This window comes from Palaemon carinicauda, chromosome 1 (assembly GCF_036898095.1).
Source record: "Palaemon carinicauda isolate YSFRI2023 chromosome 1, ASM3689809v2, whole genome shotgun sequence".
NCBI lineage: Eukaryota > Metazoa > Arthropoda > Malacostraca > Decapoda > Palaemonidae > Palaemon > Palaemon carinicauda.
In genome coordinates, this window is record NC_090725.1 from 81,337,393 (window position 1) to 81,360,421 (window position 23,029).

The window sequence follows — 23,029 nt, forward strand, 5'->3', positions numbered from 1 at the left end:
GTCTCCTCTTTTGACACTGGTTCACGCTTCAGCCGGATGAAGCACTCCGGGTAAGCGTTGAAGTTCAGCCAGAACTCAATGTCGTCCAGGTGGACGGCTCCCAACTTCTCCGAAATGTAGAGTTTGCTGTTGGTGATAGGCATAAACTCCGCATACCTCCAGGGATTGGTCTTGGAGCAGGGTGGCAGGTCTTGTACTCTGGTTTGCTTATAAGACCCTCGGGAGGTGACGGTCCGAGTCGCTTCGCGAAACACTCTCGTCATCTTTTCTTGCCTTTCTACGTTCTCCTTCTGTAGATTCTCCATTAGGGCGGTAATGTGGGCCAAAACTGCCAGACCCATTGCGTCCAATGGAGGGGTAGGAGCCGAAGACGTAGACGGTGTCGGCTCTGCTACCGGCACAGGCAGAAGAGTCTCCTCTGCTTCTGTTTAGTCGTAATCTTCATCTCCTCCGGGTGGTAGAGTAGACTCTTCTTCAGGATCATCCCGAAGGAGATCCTTCTCCGTGTCCGTGGACACTTTAGACATCCTTTCCTATTGGTGGATGTCCATTCCTTGCATGGCTTCACTGACTTCAGCCTCGACTGCGATCTGGACGCAGGGAGGCCCGGGTCATGCCTGGGGTACGACGGCATCAGCTGTTGTCTTCGGGAACAGCAAGCTTCGCATCCTATTGCTGGGAAGGTACGGTCCAGGAGAGTTCTTTTGGAACCCTCATACCCATTTTCGAAGCTTCTCGCGATCTGCATCCCTCGACTCCGTCGACTTGGGGTCACCGAAACCCTCGGTCACCAAGGCCGAGCAGACGTTGCAGTTCTTGTGGTCCCAATACCTCAAGGTTTCGGTTGTTATAACGCAGGCGGCATGAGACCTGCACCAAGTGTGACCACAAAAGTTCCTACTTTTGTGGTTACAGTAGATCACCTCACACTTCACTTTCTGCTCCTCCTGTAAAGAAAGGAAATTGAAATGAGTATGCGGTAATTTATCACACTTGATAGATTAATAAAATGTTGTGCATTAATTTTTGTTATCTTAACCATTATAGCTTAGGATAGTAAGCTAGAAAGGAAATAGGAAAGACACATACTTGTGCCTCCTGTCCAGCCAATTGCTGTGACCTCCCTCAATATTAATATTAGAATTTCCTTATTAAGGGAAAATCAAAGAAGGGTTCTAACTTCTAGAGTTAGAATTAGTGTATACTAGCACTGACCCTTTCATAAAAGTATTAATATTGTGGGGTAAAATATGATCTGATGACTTTTCATCAGTAGTATTGAAGGAATACTTCACTTCAATATATGATTGGGCTCAACAATAGACTGTGAAAGGATACACAGGGTATGTTGGAAAATATAAACTACTGTATAATATATACTACAGTTTTCTGCCTGCAGTATGTACTATACTGCTGAAATACTGGCTACTGTATAAGAATATTCTGTAGTTCAGCGGGCATGTTGCCAGCTAGGCTAGTACCGGGCGACACCGGTCTGCCGGCTAGGTTAGTACCTGACGGCACTAGCCGACAGAGAGAGAGAAACATGGAGAAAAGGGCTACCTTATTAATATAGTTTAGTACAATAAATAAGGGTGTAGGTATTATTATCCCTACTGCCTTCCTCCAGAATGAGGGTTCAAATGGAAGGGGGGAATGAATCATTATAGCTTCCACCCAGCCACAAGACCTGCTGCCGGCTACTGCCGGTTTCAGGGATGTGGATGGCAGTCCAAGGGAGGACTGAAGAACACTCAAAGACATAGGGTTTCCCACCGGCAGCCGTTATGGCCGGCACAACCTTTCCCGGAGCCTTGAGTCCATATGGGGAAGGTCAGAGTGGCTATCAAGCCCCCTATGTAGGAGCCCGGCCGGCACCACAGTCTACCCGGCAAGCGGGGAGATTGTAGGACACCGGCCAAAGACATGCGATGGCTAGGCTATCGCTAAAGGACAGAGAGGGGCAGGGAAAGGGTCTTGTGTGTTGTGTCGAGAGAAGGTGGCAGGATTGCCGGCCATTTCCAGTCAAAATCAGAAATATCGTTTCAATATTGGCGCTGTCCTGGGCGGCAGAAGAATATCGATTCCTCAGCCCAGGACCTTGCCGAAACAAGACTTTTCTTCTAGACCACAAGGGAGAAGGTGGCGGCATCGTACTACCACTTTGGATGCGGGCTAGGGAAGCTAGGCTTCCTATGTCTGCAACTGTAAGCTGGCAAGGGAGTGACTACTCTCCATGGCAGCCGAGTTGTCGGCATAAAGACTGAATACTCTGAGTTACTGTCGTAAAACCAAGCCGGGATACTCGCCGGCAAGGGTGAAGACAGAAAAACACTAGCCTAGTCAAGTCAGAGTATACTACTCTATGGCAAGACCAAGATAGGGTTGTCGCCTAATGGCGGCACTCAGAGGGAAGAAAGGGTTTACCCTTAAATCTACGAAGGAGACTAGTATCAAATTATATAATTAATTCTAGGAGATATACTATCTCCTGTTGAATTGATAAAACGATACGCGAGGGTAAACGGGGATAATGTATGAAAGTATACTAAAGCGCGTAGGCTAGGTTAGCCAAGCGCAGGGTGAGATCTCGGCTACGCTATATCACCGAGAGACTAACGTTTACGATTGATACATTTAAGGAAGAGGAAAAATACGTGCATGATCTTATCTTCACTAGTATAATTTTGCCTAAATAGCTATAATTCATTAAAGCTAAATACCGGCAATGTCGTTCTGCTGACTAAATAAAACATGCATGATGAACGACAGTGTCCAAAATGGCGCCTCCGGTTACCGGCTATGCTCCGATAAACACGTTAAATTATGCTAATTTCACAGTGAGAAGGGAGCTAAATTTATACACAGGAAAGATTAAATACTCAACTTTCCAGAGGCAGAAGATGCTGGAGAATGCATGATAAATTCCTCGAAATAGCGGTCTAGAACACTAGAGCATCAGGGAGATACACCGTGCAAAAGCGCTACAGAATAAGTAATGAGCGGCCATTTTGGGTATTGTAATAGTAGGGGAGGAAAGGTAACCTTGATAACGGCTCCCCTTCAATTTCGCCACTCTTCCCCCTCGGAGCGAAAGCTCTATTCGGGGTAAAGATTGCCATGTGTCATATCAAGATCCCTGATATTATTCGATATCCTTAAGAAAAATTTTAAGGATACTCGCGCCAGGAGTTAGAATTCTGGAGACCTATGGTCAATTCTCTGGGAGTATCACTGTAGCCAAATATCCCTTAGAAAGCTGCCAATAGGAAGCTTCCATCAGGACGACATGGCTTGAGCCCCCCCAATATATATATACAGTATATATATATATATATATATATATATATATATATATATACATATATACATACATACATATATGTACATATATATATATATATATATATATATATATATATACATATATATATATATATATATATATATATATATATATATATATATATATATATATATATATATATATGTATATATGTTTACATATATATATATATATATATATATATATATATATATATATATATATATATATATACACAGTATATATATATATATATATATATATATATATATATATATATATATATATATATATACATATATATACATACATATACATATACACATACACATACACATACATATACATATACATATAGATATACATACTTCTACTTATAATTCATAATTTGCTTAAAAATATAAATAATATGCTTTAAGCCAAAGAAATTCTCTTAAAGGTGCATTTTATTTTCTAGTTAATAAGGAAATTCTTATAATTTTACTGACCAAATTCATTTTTTCAGTGCTTTTAGGACTGTGCTGATATGGGCCTTCACAACGACATTAATTACTTATGGAGTAATACCTTTAGTATATCGCTATTGTCCTGCTCTTCAGCGACACCTTGTATTTTTAACATTTGGTAAGTTATGCTGTTTTACCTCAGTTTTAAGAATTTTTTAAATGGGATTTTTTCTATTGATTGTTATTAAGATATGGTTGAAATAATGAAATTGGGTTGCAAGATTTTATACAATTTATAGGGTAGAGCTTATACTGGATTCTGTTGTAATTTTAGAATGGAATCGATGAAAATTATAAAAGGAATGTTTTTAGCCTTGATTTGAAAATAGTATAATATTGCACTGTACTGTATTATAGAATAGAAAGATTTATTGTTTTTCTGGTAGGAAACCATATATAAAATCATAATTACACAAGACAAAAATAAAATATGATTGTTCCTACAAAGATATTGACCACCGTCCTTTTATAAGAGTATGAGGGGGCTGTAGTTACTGACGAGTAGCAGTGAGAGCCCCACCCACCCCTGCCAACACCGAATAGTCCCTTCAACTGAAGCTGCTGAGTCATATAGACATACACTTTGTGTTCCATATATGAAGAAACGATGAGTATGGCATGCGGTCTCCCTCATGAGTTTCTGACTGATGGTGGGGAACCTTCATAAGCAAGTTAGCCATGGATCCCCTTTCTTTGTGCCCTCCTGGCAGGGGTCATGACTGTTTACACTCATTGCCCTGTGATGAATGCAAGGAATGATTGTCCTCCCAGTGGCAAGAGTGTGGCAATAGAAGTAAGAAGAAGGCCAAGAAAGATTCTTTGCCTACAGGGTGTACCTTAAGGTCTAAGAAATCTGCTAGAGCTCTTCATTCTCCCCCTTTTGCTATGGCTTCTGATCCCTCACTGTTGGCCTCCTGTGAGGGAAAGGCAATGAAGGGCAACAATATTAATTTTACCTTGGAGCAAGTCAAGACCGAACTGGCTTTACCTGCTTCCACAGAAAAGCAGGTATTCTTTCTCCTCCGTTGGACCCAGAGAAAAGTTAATTTCAGGTGACAGCGCAGACAAGGACAATGCCCTAAAGATGGTATGGCTTTCCTTAGGTCTGGAGGGTATTAAGCTGAAGGACTACTACAAACCCTGGCACTATGTAAAGGCAGTCTTCTTTTCATGAGTCGTCTTCCACCTCACCATCAGAAGAAGCTCTAGGCGTGAATCTTTCCGTCCTGCCCAACTCTCTTGGAGACGCAGTTGGTTGTAGATCCTTGATTTCAGAGGCCTCATCACCTTCGGACTTGATGTCTTGGGTAAGGGAAGTAAGCACCTGCGGCCTCTTTTTGCCTCTCAGTCCATTCCGTGTGACATCATCATTGGCTATAGGTTTACCTATTTCTGATTAACCTACAGTTGCAAGTTTGGTAATAGCAGCAAATTCTTAATGCACCATCTTTCTTGTGTGAATGAGCAAGCCTTAATACCCAGTCTTTAGGTTCTCTTACTGATTAGGGTGAAAATTCTTTATTTGTATAGTGGAGAAACTCTCTACCATTTTTATGTAAAGCACAATTAATAATTGCTATTTTTAGTGTATAACTCAAACCTACTTCCCGAGGTTAGGGTGCGGCGACTAAGAATTCCACCGAGTAAGATAATTTGGTATGTGAATATAAAATTAACTTGTGCCGGGAACCCCATCAGAGATCAAACATGATAAAAGTATACAGTATATATATAAAATAAACTAAAGAAATTAAATTCCACCGTGACACCCAGCAGAAAATAGCGTGTTTAATCTAAAGGAAATAATACGAAATAGCATTAAAAAAACATGTTACGCCTCTGTCATGAAAAAATAGTCTTTATTATGAGTTCCCAGCACACGGGATACCCACTGGGGTGGGGAGCATAAGCATGAAGTAACAAGCTGACTAGAAACAACCATTGAAGTCTGTAGACTCCGGAATCCATGAAATTAAATGAATTAAACCTAATGACAGGAAGGGCGAAAATAGATACCATTGTGGCGCCGGAAAACATGTGTAAATCCTGTGCAAAAACCCAATGTTACGTAAGCAATGTAGCGCCGGAAGAAATGCGTCGCTAAAAACAAATGCTGTGTATTAACTCTAACATAAACTGTAATCTCCGTCGCAGCCCCTCTCCCTCACGAACCAACCATCCATAAAATTACGTTAACAAATATAGGATAGAGTAAGGTATCAGAACAGAGTAGGATGTCTGAATCCGATCAAAGAAACATAACTACCATAAGTAGATACGATTCACAAAATATCGCGGCCCTCCGGGGCGGGAGGAATTAATAACACGGATGGATAACCTGAGACATAAACTATAATCTCCGTCGCAGTCCCTCTCTCTCTCTCTCTCTCTCTCTCTCTCTCTCTCTCTCTCTCTCTCTCTCTCGAACCAACCATCCATAACATTACGTAACAAATATAGGATAAAGTAAGGTATCAGAACAGAGTAGGTTGTCTGAATCCGATCAAAGAAACAGAACTACCATAAGTAGATACGATTCACAAAATATCGCGGCCCTCCGGGACGGGAGGAATAATAACACAGATGGATAACTTGAGAGAGGGGAGGGGGGGCGCTAGGCGAGGCGCATACGCTACTCGCGATGACGCAATGAGCGAAAGAGCCAGTCCCCACCCTGGGTGACTTCCCATTCTCTAAAAGCACGTGGCCTAAGCCTACCCCCCTATGTAGGGAGTGGCGAGAGGCGTAAAGGGGGAGAGGACACCCAGGGGGAAGAGACTGGCTCGAAATCAGGTGACCATTGTGATCGGAGGGGGGTGGGTACTACCCTCCGAAACACAGAGGAAGACCTGATGCGAAGCACGCAAACAAAAACAACATATAATGGCAGACGTTACAAAATGAAAAACAATAAAATACAATGAAATTCAATAAATAGGCTAAATCGGCATATTAAGAAAATGAGAGAAAAATGAACACGGCGTAAGAGGAATAATAGCAAAACCTTCCAATTTTGGGTAGTTGCCAACTTGGAGAGGAAACTATACCATTTTAAACAAAAACTAGTCCTCCAAAATCGGGTAAAATACCGATCTCGATAGGCAGGACTAAAATTAATGAAAACGCGTTCCGATTCCTCGTAAAAACTCAAAAAACCAAGAAGTCTCGCATGAAAGGCTACCGATCGAAGCCGCTAACTAACACTGTCTAAATAGCCTAAATAAAAGATAAAATCATACCAAAACATTGAATTTAGATGATGGGAGAAGGTTAGGTAGTGGTGGTGGTGGGGGGGGGGGGGGGCAGTAGGGAGAAGTCTAATTGGAAAGGGATCTTTGGTAGGGGTATCACTCGTCCCAGTTTTAATACCGACACCCTTTAGGGGTGAGCGAGCTGGATATATTCCTAGCATTCCATGCAACTTTTTTCTCTGGTATATTTAGCAGTATTTAAACCTTTGAAATGGTGCTTTAAGGAGCATTTCACTGGGCGACACAGGTTCCTCGCCCAGAAATAGATTTTTCCTTCGTCAAAATCCCTTTTATAGAATTTCATAAGACTTTAATCCAATCACAACAAGTCCATTAACAGCTATAATATAGAATATACCAGCAACCCAGCCATGGGTCTGATATTTACAAGAAATTTGTATTATTCCAAACCAGTCAGTCTTAGTTACATTTTATGCTATTAGTCTTACATTTGTTGCCATGTTGCAAATTTCAGTCTTGTGATATTCTTCTTCTGTTAAATTTTCAGGAAATACAGTACAGTATATACCCAAATGTTTTTATGGGTAAAGTTTGGAAGTTTTATGTTCAAATTAACAAATGCTACATCATGAGCTACATTCACAATACTAAAGTCTAGGAGCAGATTATTACATTTTTGCCCTGAAATACATCTATATTTCCAGTTTCAAATAGGCTTCTTTAATGAAAACAATTGGTTTAATAATAAAAACTCTTTATTTGTCCATGCAAGCACATGCAGTCCCATACGCAACCCTTTTCTGACTTGGGTATTTATTTACTTTTTAGAAAAAAATTCCAGGGAAAGCTATTTATTTTAGTATCCCTTATATAGTAATTATAGTAATACCTCCCTTTTATATGATTTCTGATAGATTATCCATTTTATTACATGATTTTGGTATTTATAATTAAATATTGCTGCATTTATGTTCATCATATTTCTTTGTTTGACCTTATATACATTTACAATTTTTATGCTATGATTATGCTGAGAGCAAATAAAGTGTTAGAGTTAGTAAGTAGATATGCCAAAAGCATAAAATTTTTCCAGAATAAAATACACAAGTGAGAATATAATTATTATGTTAGCCAATCTATCTCTTGTATGCACATTTAGTACATGGAGCATATATATGTGTGTTTGGTGAGTGATATTTATGGATTTGAGGGAAGGGGCTTACCACTGGTTAGTGAATAACATTGAAATATGATTATACCCCTATGATCCCCAGTGGTGAGGAAAATTACTGCTAAAAGCCCATACTTATATATGGTTGCATCATTTTTTTTGTGGCAGTGGGGATCAGTCGGTCTCATTCAGGCTCGAACACTAAAAATATTTTCTGCTGAAAGCTTTTACTTCTCATATTTAGGTTACATGATTCTATTTTAATTAACTCATTCATTATTGTTACTCTGGTTATTTGTGTGGATGCTGCTAAATTGGTACTGGTATATATGCAATAATATTTTTTGTAAATTTCATGGATGTCAATCAATCTGTGCAAAAAACTTTGAAGCCCGATTTCTCAAAATGTGAAATTTAATGGAAAAAAATTGCATTCACTTATTTTATTATTGACTGATTTTTGTGATTCAAACATGAAAAGATTAGGAATTTTCTAACCTACAATCTTTACATATATTTTTAGAAAAAACAAATTGTTCCGTAACTGGAATACAAACCAACGCTATTTATTGGGGTATTACTTTCGGCGAAGCTGAAAAGACGAGCCATTAAAATTTAGAGAGGGATAAATACCCATCCTGCTAGTTAGCGGGGGCTAGGGGGTAGCTTGCTACCCCTCCCACTCACACACCGGTGATTGAACTCACTTTGCTTTTGACCCGGATGGAGAGTGGTTGTCTCCGCTCTTCCTCCTCGCCTTTTTTGGACTGCCATTAATCTTTGACTTTTTAACTTAACAAACCAGCATTCTGCCGTAACTCAGAGCGTTCCCAAACCATCGCATCGCTTTCCTTTAGAATGTGTTTGCCCACATGTTCGTGATTCACTTCAATGTGAATCACCTTTCATCGGTCAGCCTTCACGCTCAGCTACACGTGAGTTGTCTACTCGAGGATCGTTGACACACTGACCTGCCTCTCGTGCAGCGGTAACGATCGATCCCGCGTTATCGCGGTATTGCTCGGTAACGCGGGACACTCACCTTCCTGTAGATCATCAAGTCATTGGTCTTCATGTTGGCAATCACCATTGCTTCTTGAGCAGGAGGTTTCCTGTTGCCCTCCAACGTGTCAGCAGCTGTCACATCCTTATGCGAAGAGGATCACTAATTGCAGCCACCAAAGGTGTTGGTTGTGGCCGCTAGGAAGGTAGGGTGGTTAACGATCATTCACCGTTGTACCAGGAAGGCTTTGGAGACTTTCCGTCTCCCTGCACCATTGACTTTCTGGGTTACCAGGTAGTGACCCTGTGGGCTAACACCAGTCTGAAACGTCCAGCGATTCATGAATTGCCTCCACGAGAATTGTCGATTCAACGCCCTGCCTCTTGTTTGATGGTTGGATCCTGTAGACCTTAACTAAGGTCTCCCATTGTCAACCCTCTCCTGGATGTCTTACCTTTTTCCAGTGCTTCAGTTCTGGTGGGGAGCTTCAATAGGGGACCAGTTCTTGTCAAGATGTGGACGATGCAGGAATCTTGGGAATCCATCAGTTGGAGGGAGCGCTCAGCATTCCAGCTGGCTCTCTCTCGCCTCGACCATCTGTGCACTTCAAGATTTTTCCCAGTGTTTACCAACAACTTGACGGTTATTTCATATCTAACGAAAGAAGGAGTGATGGGGTCACAGACATTGGACGACTTCATGCAAGATTCTAGCCTTGACAGAGGGGAAAAACATGACTTGTGGTAAAGTTGATCATGGGTAAATTAAAAGGACCAGATCCTGAGCTCAGAATGAATTATAAACCAAGTGGGGGAAAAATTAGATAATCTGTGGCCAGCAATCGTAGACATGTTTGCCATAGCAATGAACAACAGGCTTCAGGCGTACTTAAGTCTCCACATCGACCTGGGGTCAGTGAGAACAGTTATGATGCTTCAAAACTGGAGCTATATTCAGAGGGTTCGCTTTCCCCCCGTATCCTCAGATAAGGAATATACTGTACTACTGAAACTGATGAAGTCCACAGGATGTAGTCTTTGGTTATATCCTACTGATGAGAAAGAAAGGTTTTCGGACCTCTTGAAGTTGTCATCAGTGGATACTCAAAGGAGGTTGCCTGTTGTACGGAACCTCCTCAAACATCCTCATCAATACACTTTTCATTTCAGACCACAACCTTTTCAGCTGACAGCATGAAGACTATCCATAAATTTGCTAGAGCTATGGGAGTCTCCAGACAAGTGGCCCAACAAGTTACCCATGCTCAAATGTCCTTCAGTTATATAAACTACCAGTACAAGTAGAAGATATTCAGAAAGTGGTGCAAGGACTCCAAACACACTACTATATCTCAAAGCTGACAGTTGTCAAGATAACAGATTTCTTGCTCTTCCATCATAGGTAAAATGCCTACATGCAGAGCTATGGTATCTTCAGTCTTCAAATTTGCCTTTAGGGAGATGTGTGAAGACCAAATCATTATAGATCTCATTAAGTCTTTTGATATATAATTGTTCCGTAACTGGAATACAAACCACGCTTTTTAATAGGGGCATTACTTTCGGTGTAGCTGAAATGACGAGCCATTAATCTTTAACGAGAGTTAACTACCCATACCGCTAGTTAGCGGGGCTTGGGGAGGGTAGCTTGCTACTGCCCCCCCCCCCCCCCCTCACACACCTGTGATTAAGCTCACTTTGCTTTCGGCTCGAATGGTGAACGGACGTTGCCGCTCTTCATCCTCGCCGAATATTGGCAGCTATTAATGAGTTTTGTTTTTTCTTTTTCTCCTAGTGTGTGTGTGTGTCTGTGAAGTTGACTTCTGCGACCATGCGCACCTGCCCTGGACTCTCCAGCGGACCTTGTGGGACATTTATGTCGGCGGTAGAGACTGATCCTCACACCCTTTGTCCTTCATGCAGAGGTCAACGGTGTGATAGTGTAAATAAGTGCAATGAGTGTAGGGAGTGGTCTTCCTCCCAGTGGGAGAGGTTTGCGTGACGGCGGAAGAAGTAGTTCAAGCGGGATATTTTTCCTTCAAAGGTTTCTTTGAAGGAAGAAAAACCCAAGGCCTCTTCTTCCCTCTCCCAACCCTCCTCCGAAGCTCCTACTCGTTCGGTCTCTTACGAGAGCCCGTCGAGTAGTAGCGTAGACCAAGTTGATATCGGCCAACCCCGGTTCTCGAGAGATGATGTTGCTTCCCCTAGTGAAGCAGCCCCACCTATCCCCCCGGTTGAGGCCTTGTCACTAACTCCCCTTTTACAGATTTGGTCTTCCTTGGGCTTACAGGTCCACCCTCCAAGGAAGCCTTGCTACAGTTCATCCACATGGGTGCTTCTGTTAAGCAATCATCGTCGCCATCAGAGGTAGATCCCCTGACCCTTGTCGACGTTATTGTGTTAGAGGTGTCTTATGCGGTATCATCCATCTCCTCTGCCACTCCAGACTCTACAGCGGTTGCTGCCGACTTAGTTTCCCCCCGTTCATGAACATCCTTCGGGGGGAAACTAACTTCAACGTCTGTCTCTCCTGCAAGTGTTTCTCTCCATTGGGGGAGTTCACTTATAGAGACTCCTCTTCGGAGGACTGCTGTAGCCCACGGTCAGCTTGCTGATCCAACGGCCCCGAGAGGGCGTATTCGTCGGAAGGCACGCCTTTCACTTCGCCTTAGAGGTCTCCCTAAAAGAGGCACCTCTTTGGTTCATTATCGTCGCAGCCGTCCCCTGCAGAGGAGCCTCCGGTGCATTCTGACCTTCATTCATCGATCGTCACTGCTCCTGCAACTAGTCTTGTGAATTCGGTCCTGGACCTCTCTGCCGATCGTTCGCGATCCGCTTCGGTGGATGGTCGCCCTTACAAAGGGCACGCCGACCATCCACCCTCCAGACCTACCGACCTGCTATCACCGTTCCTGTCACCTGTAGAGCCTATTGTAGCTCTACCAAAGTGCGCAGCTGCGCGCCATCGCCCTGCAGCTCGCCATCCGACAGAACTTCAGCCCTCACCAGCAGCTCGTCAGACTGCTCGTCACGCTACAGCTCTTCGGCGTGCCCCTTCACCTGCTCGCCCTCATAGAAGGCAGCAAATTCATGCGCCTGCGCGCCAACGTTCTCCGGCACGTCAGCGCTCTCCTGCGCGCCACGCGTCCACGATCATCTGCGCACCCTGCGCTCACACACCTAGGGTTGCCCATGCGCCAGTGCACTACAGCGCGCTTGCGCTCTTCTGCGCACCCACCATCTCCTGCACGCCCATGATCTACTGCGTCTACGCGCTCACGATCTCCTACGCACCAGCGCCTACTTGCGCGCCAACGCTCTCCTAGGTGCCAACACTCAACTAAGTGCCAGTGCTCTCCTGCGTGCCAGCCCTCTCCTGCGCGCCAGCCATCTCTTGCGCGCCCTTACTCTCCTACACGCCAGTGCTCTCCTGCATGCCAGCGCTCTCCTACGCGCCGGCTCTCTCCCGTGCGCCAGCCTGTGCACCATTCATCTCCCGCGCGCCAACCTGTGCGCCAACGAATGCCTGCGCGCCATTATTCTCCGGCGCACAAACACACTGTAAGTGAGACAGCAGGCACATTGCAGCCCCCACTTACCTTCCAACTCTCACAGGCGCGCCGGCGCTCTCCTGGATATTTGCGCTCTCCTGCGCGCCAAATATCTCCCGTGCGCATGCACAGACACATGCGCGCGCGCCACCACTTGCCCACGCGCCAACTCTCACCTGCGCACACGCGCCAACTCTCACCTGCGCACACGCGCCAATATTCTCCCGCGCGCCGAAATTCTTCTGCGCGCCCACACGCTCGCCAGTATTCTCCTGCGCGTGCACGCGCACCTACAGGGACGGGCGCAGTGTCTACACCTGGCAAGGTCACCATCGCCTTATTCCCCTCCCCGCAAACGCATTCTAGCGCGCCCTGCGAGAGAAGGGAAACGGGCACAAGCAAAGGGGTTCAGGATCCCTAAACTGCCTTCCAAGGTGGACCCACCTATTACGGTGACTCGTCGTAAGGAACCTTTGGTCCCTTTCCCTTCAGGGGATCTGTCTGACAGTGCATCAGTCAGTCAGCAGCCTTGGTTCAGTGCCTTAGTCAGAGCTGTAACACAGGCATTCAAGCCCATCCTGTCTGACCGCTCATCAAAGCAACCTATAGCTCTGGACTCGACACGGAACCATGGCTTCCTCTACCCTTTGAAGAGGAAAAGAGGAGTTTCCGATGCGGTCACTCCCCAGAGGGTGAAGCTGACTCCGTGCAGACCATCAAGGCAAGTCCCTCCAGTTTCTCCCCAGGGATACTCTCCCTCTCTGTCGGATGAAGACCATCCGTCACCAAGGGAAACCCTCTAAATGAGAAAATGCCTTGATGAAGTCATTGAGCATCAGCACGGCATTTTATTCCCGTGCTGAAACTTGGTAACGGGTAAGAGGGCTCTCGAACTTGGGGAAAATGCTCCCCCAGTTTTCTTCCTCTTTATATTACTTCAACCTTCTCCTAATATAATAAACTTTCTTTCATGTTGCTGTCCCAACCCTATGAGTAAAATTTCCCATATATATGTATGTTTTTTTATGGCGTAGATGTTTCTACATTTCGTATTGTCACTTGGGTGGATGTTGCTACATCCAGTATTGTTGCCTGCTTTGATGAATGGGAAAGGTGTCACGGTTGGGAGGTGTTTGTGCTCAAAGCTATATGTGAGAGTATTGGATGATCTCAGCCATCCCGAAGATGGTTTGGATCTTTTTGGCGGAATTATTCTCAAGTGTTGGGTCTTCGGAATCCAGGGGGATCTAATGCTTGGGATAGGACTCTTGGCTTTTGGCCGGAAGCCCATCATTACAGGTATGGGGAGGATGATTCCATAGTTTCTTGGTCTCAGTCCTAACCGGCAGGTTCAGCTTACACCTGTGCCTCTATATCTGTTTTGGTGCTATCCTTCGGGTAGGGTATGGAGTGGACCATCTGGGAAGTATACTCTCATTGTGCCAGTAGTGGAGAGTGCAAATTTCCTTCCTAACATGTGATGCCTTAATGTTCTCAAGCAGGTGAATCAAACTATTTAAAATATCACACTTCACTTTTCTTTAATGGATTCTTGTGACAACAACTCCACCTCCCCTGGATATGCTGACTCGCCCCCGGCACTGTTGACGACCTCTGGCAATTCATTTAAAGAAAATTCTGTTGACGACTTAGGAACTAAAAACGACTATTCTTTGAACATTCGAAAAAAGGGTAATTTAGGTAACACAGGATAATTGAAAGTCCTCCACGTTACCCAAATCCCATTAGAAGCTAATTATGATGTGCTACATAAAATATTTGAGTGCTATGGATTAATAAAAGAAATTAGAGTGAAACTTCAAGATGATAATTGGAATTCTTGGTTATCATTTAATTGTCATGAGGAAGCATTTAATGCAAGCCATAACATTGTTAATATTAAAGTAGGTAATATGAGTATTAAGGGTGCTCTGTGTGATGGGGCAACTAAAGATCTGGATGTTTACAGACCAGCAGACTGGATTGATAAAGATATAACGGTAGATATGCCATCCCAAAGAAACCCAAGACCACCAATGTGGCTTCTTGCTCAGTCTACAGGAGGTACGGAAAATTATTTCAAGATCTGCAAATTTCTTCAGAGGAAGGTAGGAACGATCGCACCTGGAGATATATCTCGATTCGGTAAGAAAAGTTACTTGATAAAGGCCAAGTCATACACACAGTCTGTTGTATTGTCCAATTTGAAGACAGGAAATGATGATATAAAATTGGACATCAAACCCCATCTAAACTTTAGCTATGGAAGGGGAGTGGTTTTCAATAGGGATCTATATGAATTTATGGAAGAGGAGATATTGGCTATGTGTCCACTATTAGTGTGGAGAGTACATAAAGTACCTGGAACATCAATGATTGTTCTTACTTTCCAGGAGGCTGATGTACCTTTCCACATAGATATAGAAAAAGAAAGGAATAGAGTTCAACCTTTTAAGCAGAAGCCACTGCATTGTTTTAATTGCTTTAGATTTGGGCATCCTACCAAAGTTTGCAACATTGATAAAATTTGTAATACTTGCTCCAATCTTTACCATGGAGAATGTGCACTTGAGGCTAGGTGCTTGAACTGCAACTCCACTCATAAATCTAATGATAGTAGCTACCAGTTTTATAAGTTGGAAGAGGCTGCTCTCAATAAATCAATTATTGAACATGTAAGCGTGGGGTATCCCAAGAGATTATTAAACAAATCTAATACTTATTCAAAGACATTAAAAACAGGAGAAAAAGTTTCTCGAGAATCATCTCGCCCACCTACTACTGTAGGTAGTTCTCGAAAAAGGAATTCACCAATTACTGATAAAGTGCTGCATAACAAGACAAGAATATATCCTCCTAAAGATTTATCATTGAGTATCAACAAAAAGACATTGCCCACCACTATCAAACCTTTGTCCCCCATTACAATGGATAGTACTAACCTCTCCCAGGCCATATCCTTGCCTGATTTAATGGAGATTCCACCTGAAACAAAGTTATCAGGTGTACCTGTAGTGGGGAAGGTACAAAAGCCTGGTAGCTCACAACCTATTAATCGTAAAAGAGAGAGACCTCCATCTCTCTCACCCCCTTCCATAAGAAATGTTCAAGTTATGACATCAAATAAATATTATGTTTTGTCTGTTGATGTTTCTGATCAACCAGAAGATAATTTAAATGAATTGGAAATTCAAGTTGAGGTCCACCATCCCCCTCAACAATTTGATCAAAAGGACAAAATGAAAATAATAAACACAAAACCCAATTTATCAAGACCCTCTAATAAAACCACCGGGAAGTAGTGTTAAATCAAAAATTACTAATGGGAAGACTTCATCCAAAAGTTCTTCCAAAAGATAAAACATAGTTCTTTCCTCCATTTTGCAATGGAATTGTTGGGGTTTAAGGGCCAAATGTGAAGAACTCAAGCTCCTAATTCATGAACATTCCCCCATAATTCTATGTCTACAGGAAAGTAAGCTTGATGCTAACACTCAGAGTCCTCGAGAGTATGTTAGCTATAGAACACCATATAATCAACAAGCAGGGAGCCATGGCGGGAGTCTCATATACGTTCGTCGAGATGTTCCCCATATACCCTTATCTATTCGTACACCCCTATAGGCAGTTGTTGTACAAATTGATATAGGGAGAAAATATACAATATGCTCTCTGTACTTACCTCCAAATGATATTTCATATCATGAATTAGTAGAGGTCATTCAACAACTCCCTCAACCTTTTCTCTTACTGGGAGATATGAATGGTAGACATCCTTTATGGGGTGATGTTTTGGCAAACACAAGGGGCAATATTATCTCATCAATTGTGGAAAATGAGGATGTCGGACTCCTTAATACAGGAGAGCCCACGCATTTCCATGTTCAGACAGGTACCTTGTCATGCATTGACCTTTCAATTGCCAGCTCTAACTGCCTTATTGACTTTGATTGGAGGACATTAGATGATTGGCATACTAGGGATCATGCATCAATCAATGGTCCGCCTATACAGAGATCGCCACGATGGAATCTTGACAAAGCGGTCTGGGATAAATTTCATGAGCTAAGCGAAATTGAGGGGGATGCAGAACAGGTTGAAAATATTGATGATGCCATAGATTTACTGAATGGAACTCTCCATACAGCAGGAGTCAATTCAATTCCCAAAACAACAGGGTTATTCAAACGACGACCAGTCCCTTGGTGGTCTTTAGAACTAACTGCCCTGCACAGAGCCACAAGAAGATCTCTAACACGATTGTGTAGACACCGAACTGATGAGAATTTAATTATATACAAGAAATGTAGAGCACAGTTCCGTCGGGCCATGAAAGAAGCTAGGCACCAGTCATGGGTGGCTTTTGTCTCCTCCATTAACAGTAGAACACCACCATCTTCTGTATGGAGGAAAATAAAGAAGATTGCCGGCAAATTTACCCCAAACCCACCACCAGTGTTGAAAGTGAACGGTCAGTATGTGACTAAAGCAAATGATGTGAGCAATGCCCTGGCCGATCATTTCTCAAATGTATCTTGCAAGTGTGTAGTAGCTCCTGGTCAGCAATATAGGAACATTGAAGAAAAGAAAATTTCAAATTTTGCTACCGGAAGGGAAGAGTCATATAATTCTACTTTTACTGAAAGAGAATATGATTCGGCACTTTCCACTTGTAACGATACAGCCCCTGGACCTGATGGAATTCCATATGCAATGATTAAACATGTACATTTTATTACAGAGTTATTTATTTTAAGCATTATTAATAGAAAATGGCATGATCATAGTTATCCAAGTGTTTGGGAACTAGCCATTATTTTAGCCTTTTTAAAACCTGGTAAGGACAAGTTTTTAGCAGCAAACTACCGACCTATAGCATTGACATCTTGTTTATGTAAAATCATGGAGAAGATGGTCAATGCAAGGTGATGTGGTACCTTGAAAAGAAGGGTATTTTATCACCCAATCAATGTGGATTCAGAAAACTGCACTCAACGACTGATGTGTTGATACGACTTGATTCCTCTATTTGTGAAGCGTTTGCTCCCAAACAGCACCATGTGACAGTCGTTTTTGACCTTGAAAAGGCATATGATACCACTTGGAGATATGGTATACTTAAAACAATTCATGAATTTGGATTGAGAGGAGAGCTGCCACTATTTATTCAGGCATTTCTTTCATGTAGAGTTTTTCAAGTGGAAGTTGGGGAACTATCAGAGAGTAAATGCCAGGAAGAAGGAGTTCCTCAGGGTAGTGTGCTGAGTTTAACCCTTTTTGCACTAGCAATTAATGGGATATCCTCGACCATTCCCCGGGATGTTCTCTTAACATTATTTGTGGATGATCTCTCCATATCATTTGCTGGAGCTAGAATGGCAATGGTTGAGAGAAAACTTCAACTCTCAATTGACAAAATTATCCAGTGGGCCGATATGAATGGATTTAAGTTCTCGACAAGTAAAACTACTATTGTACATTTCTGTCGTATCCGGGGAGCACATCCAGACCCGGATATATACATTAAAGGTCAACGGTTCCCATGTGTAGGGGAAGCTAAATTTTTAGGTTTGATATTTGATTGTAGACTTACATGGGTTTCTCACCTAAAAGCATTAAAAGCTAAATTGTTGAGGCCCTGAATCTTTTAAAAGTATTGTCCCCTACATCATGGGGGCCAGACCGTAATACTATTTTAAAATTATACAAGGCCTTGATTTTTTCCAAAATTAGTTATGGTTGTGAAATATACTCCTCAGCCACCCCCAGCCGACTAAGGATATTAGATTCAATACATCATGCTGGTATTAGATTCTCCATAGGAGCATTTAGAACCTCACCTATCCCAAGTCTCCTTGTTGATGCTGGAGAGTTACCTCTAGACTTTTACCAAATGTCCTCCATTATTCGGTATTGGTTTAGATTGCAAAGACTCCCTAATTCTTTAGCCTTTCAGACTGCAAGCCTTGTAAGGCACCCAACATACTTTGAGTTGCACCCAAAATCTCCTCAACCTTATGGCTTTCAGGTGAAACAATTATTAAACAGTCTGGATATAATTAGAAGTTAGGTCCTTCCATTCAAGGTATCATCAATGCCTCCATGGAAATTACAAGAGATATCTTTTTGTAAATACTTTTTTGGAGTTAAGAAGAATATGACTGACCTAGAAGCCAGGTCTCTTTTTATGGAACTTGTTGAAGAACACAGAGGATCGACTTTAATATATACTGATGGCTGCAAATCTGATGCTGGCGTTGGATTTGGAGTACATAGTAATGATTTTAATTGTAGAGGTGCACTTCCTCTAACAGCTTCCATATTTACTGCCGAACTGTATGGCATATTAACCGCTATTGAGAAAATAACGTTGGAGAAGGAGGGTAATTTTACAATTTTTAGTGATGCAAGGAGTGTCCTTCAAGCTTTAGAAGTTTTTAATTCTAGTAACCCTCTAGTTTCAAAGATTTTAGAATGGCTTTTTATTATTGGAAGGAGAGGTATAATGGTTCAATTTTGTTGGTTTCCAGCACGTGTAGGTGTGTCTGGGAATGAGAAGGCAGATTCACTGGCAAAGAATGCTGCATCAGAGTTGCTGCCAAGAAGGTATCCCATTCCGTGTAATGATTTCCTACCTAACATCAAGAAATTGCTTTGCAATAAATGGCAAAAGCACTGGGATAGTCTAGATGACAATAAAATGAGAGAGGTAACAAATGTCATATCACCTTGGAGGTATAACATGATGCCCCGAAAATGTGAGACGTCTCTTTGTCGTCTCCGTATTGGTTACACTCGGTTGACACAGGTTTGTGCTGAAGGACCAACACCAACCGTATTGTGACGACTGTTTAGTACCTCTAACAGTGAGGCATTTGTTGACCGAATGCCCCATTTATAATAACTTAAGGAATAGGTATTTGTTTGAGGCTCGAGGTGAAGGTGGCAGGTTCATCCTTGCCAAGATTCTTGGACATGATGTGTCCTACTATGCAAGTGGCATTTTTTTTATTTATTTCAGAAGCAGGTCTTTTGGAAACTATTTAATTTTTATAATGACATTCAACTTTTATGGTTTTAATTAAATATTCTTTTACTTTTTATATATATAAACTAAATGATATCGGCGTCAATGACCTTAGATGTCAGGATGCCTGAAAACTTTAAATCAATCAATCAATCACCAAGGGAACTTCGCGAGGAGAGACACTCTTCCATCGCACCAATGGAGGAAATCTCCCTTCACGCGGAGAGTTCCCCTCAATCTGAGACCAGGAGGGACATGTCACTCAGACCTTCGATGTTGGAGTCTTACCTCGTTCCCAGGAAGGAGTCCAAAGACTCCAAAACTCTGCCAAAGTCCTCCACTAGGGCTAGAATAGAGACAGCCAGCCACTCAAGGAATGTCCACGACTCACCCCTAGAAGAGCTCTTGGGGATAGAAGACTTCACTGCGAGTCCTACATCAGGAAAAGACCAACAAGAATCAGAACTTGCATTCTGACAGGTTTTGACTCTAATGAGGGTTCTCAATGGGTTTTCCGACCCAGAGATACCCCCTCGAGAGGGCAAAGACACGGTCTTAGACCGCGTCTTCGGCACTCAGAAACCCTCAAAAACCAGTGCGGTCCTGCCCTGGTCTCAAGGGTTGAAGAGTACCAGGGACAAGATCTCCCAACAGCTCTCCAAGTTTGCCTCCTCCAATTGTGCCAGCTCTACGAACAAGCTCCTCCCACCTCCTCGCATACAGCAAAGAAGGTACTTTGAGATCCTGGAGGAACCCAGTTTAGCTCTTCCTCTTCACCACTCTCTGGAAGAGCTAACCAGGGGAGTCCCTCTTGAGAGACTCTCCAGACGGCAGGTCTTGTTCTCAGCAACTTAAGTCCTTAACCAGGTAAAGGTCACCAAGTATGCTATGCAAGCTACTTCGTTGCTGGACATCTGGTTAGGGACCTTAGGTATCCTGATACGATCCAACGATTTTTCCAAGGAGTGTACCAGGAAGGCAATGGAGACCTTTTTACTCTCAGGCACTCGCACGATCGAGTTTCTTGCCCACCAAGTCTCGAACTTGTGGGCAAACACTATCTTGAAACGTCGAGATGCAGTGTCTGAGAGGTTCCACCAACAGGTCCCAAGTGTCGAGATAAATAGGCTCAGACATTCTTTCCTAGAGGGGGCCCATCTGTTTGAGCCTAAGGATGTGGAACTTGCTGCTGAGAGGTGGAGGAAGTCTCATCAAGACTCCCTCCTCCATAGGGCTTTAACAACTAAGCCCTATAAGCCTCCAGCACCTCAGCAGTCCCGTCCAACCAAGACCGTAACGACGAAACCAGCAGTGAAGACAGTGGTTTCTAATAAGCCCTTTCCTGTCAAGGATAGGAAAGGCAAAAAGTCCTCTAGGGGAGGAAAGAATCCTAGAGGGAGCAGCCGAGGCCGCAAACGCTAGGATAGGCATTCCCCCTGCGTTTCCACCAGTGGGGGGATGCCTACAAAGTTGCTCAGACAGATGGAAGCAACTTGGGGCCAGTTCCTGGACAATCTCCGTGATCTGTCTAGGATATCGCGTCCCGTTCATAATATCTCTACCTCCCCTGACCAGGATTCCAGTGTCAATAGACTCCCTTGCCATGGGATTGGCAAGGGGGCAGGCCTTTTGGGCAGAAGTCCAGACCCTGTTGAAGAAGAGCGCTCTCCAAGAGGTCCTCGATGAGTCCCCAGGCTTCTTCAGTCGACTCTTTCTTGTAAGAAAGGCGTCTGGAGGAGGCTGGAGACCAGTCATCGGCCTCTCAGCCCTGAACAAGTTTGTCAAACAAACTCCGTTCAGCATGGAGACAGCAGACACGGTCAGACTAGCAGTAAGACCTCAGGACTTCATGTGTACACTGAACCTAAAGGATGCGTACTTCCAGATCCTAGTCCATCTGTCTTCAAGGAAGTACTTAAGATTCAGCCTAGACAACAGAAAGTACCAGTTCAAGGTGCTGTGCTTCGGTCTTTCCACAGTACCCTAAGTTTTCACCAGAGTGTTTACCCTAGTGTCATCTTGGGCACACAGGATTGGCATCCGTCTCCTCCGTTATCTGGACAACTGGCTAATCCTAGCAGACTCGGTGTCAACCCTTCTTCAACACCGAGACAAACTTCTGAGACTTTGCCAGGATCTGGGGATCATGGTAAATCTTGAGAAGTCTTCTCTGCTTCCTACACAGAGACTGGTATACTTATGAATGATCATAGACACCAATCTCCACAAAGCCTTCCCATCAGATGACAGGATAACAAGACTGAGAAAGGTCGCAAGACCCTTTCTCAGATGAGAAGAACTTCCAGCACAAACGTGGTTACTTCTCCTCGGTCACCTTTCATCGCTGGCCCATCTAGTTCCCAATGGTCGCCTCAGGATGAGATCCCTCCAGTGGCAACTCAAGTCCTGGTGGAATCAAACTCGCGATTCCCCGGACATCCGGATCACCATGGGATCAGCGGAACTGACAGACCTCCAGTGGTGGGTGACAGACGAGAACCTACTAAAGGGAGTGGACCTTCTCGTCCTTCCCCCGGATTTGATGCTGTTCTCAGACGTTTCAAAGAAAAGGGGGGGCCCACGTGCTGCACCACACGACCTCAGGCCTCTGGTCAGAGTCAGAAAAGTACCTCCACATAAATCTCCTAGAGGTGAAGGTCGTCTTTCTGGCCCATCAACAGTTCCAACAGTTCCTAGCAGGCCACTCAGTGGTGGTGATGAGCGACAACACCACATTAGTGGCTTACATCAACAAGCAAGGAGGTACTTTTTCGCAGCAACTATCCCATCTAACAGTAGAGATACTGAGATGGGCCGAAATCCACTCGATACCACTATCGGCACGCTTCATTCTGGGCAAAAGGAATGTGCTCGCCGACAACCTGAGCAGAGCATCTCAGATAGTGAGTACTGAGTGGTCTTTGGATCATCTAGTAGCCAACAAAGTCCTGACTTTGTGGGGTTCTCTGACTGTGGACCTCTTCGCAACGGCCCTGAACTTCAGGTTCCCGCTGTATTGTTCCCCAGTCCCAGACCCCAAGGCTCTCTGGCAAGATGCTTTCCAACAACGGTGGGACAACATTGACGTTTACGCCTTTCCCCCCATTCTGTCTGATGAGGAGGGTACTCAACAAAACCTGAACATCGGTCAATCTTTCAATGACCCTCATAAGTCCGCTATGGCATCACGCAGAATGGTTTCCGGACCTTCTGCAGCTCCTAACGGATCCCCCAA

The 23,029-nt window shown here is 43.6% G+C and overlaps 1 protein-coding gene across 1 annotated transcript in view; it reads left to right on the forward strand.

The window, feature by feature from the left end:
• The first annotated feature begins 974 nt into the window (after positions 1-974).
• Positions 975-23,029, forward strand: part of LOC137649932 (lysophosphatidylserine lipase ABHD12-like) — a 220,366-nt gene continuing 198,311 nt past the window's right edge. The window contains exons 1-2 of the mRNA XM_068382921.1: positions 975-979; positions 3,831-3,949. Coding sequence (XP_068239022.1) covers positions 975-979; positions 3,831-3,949 — 124 coding nt within the window. The remainder of the gene's footprint in view (positions 980-3,830; positions 3,950-23,029) is intronic.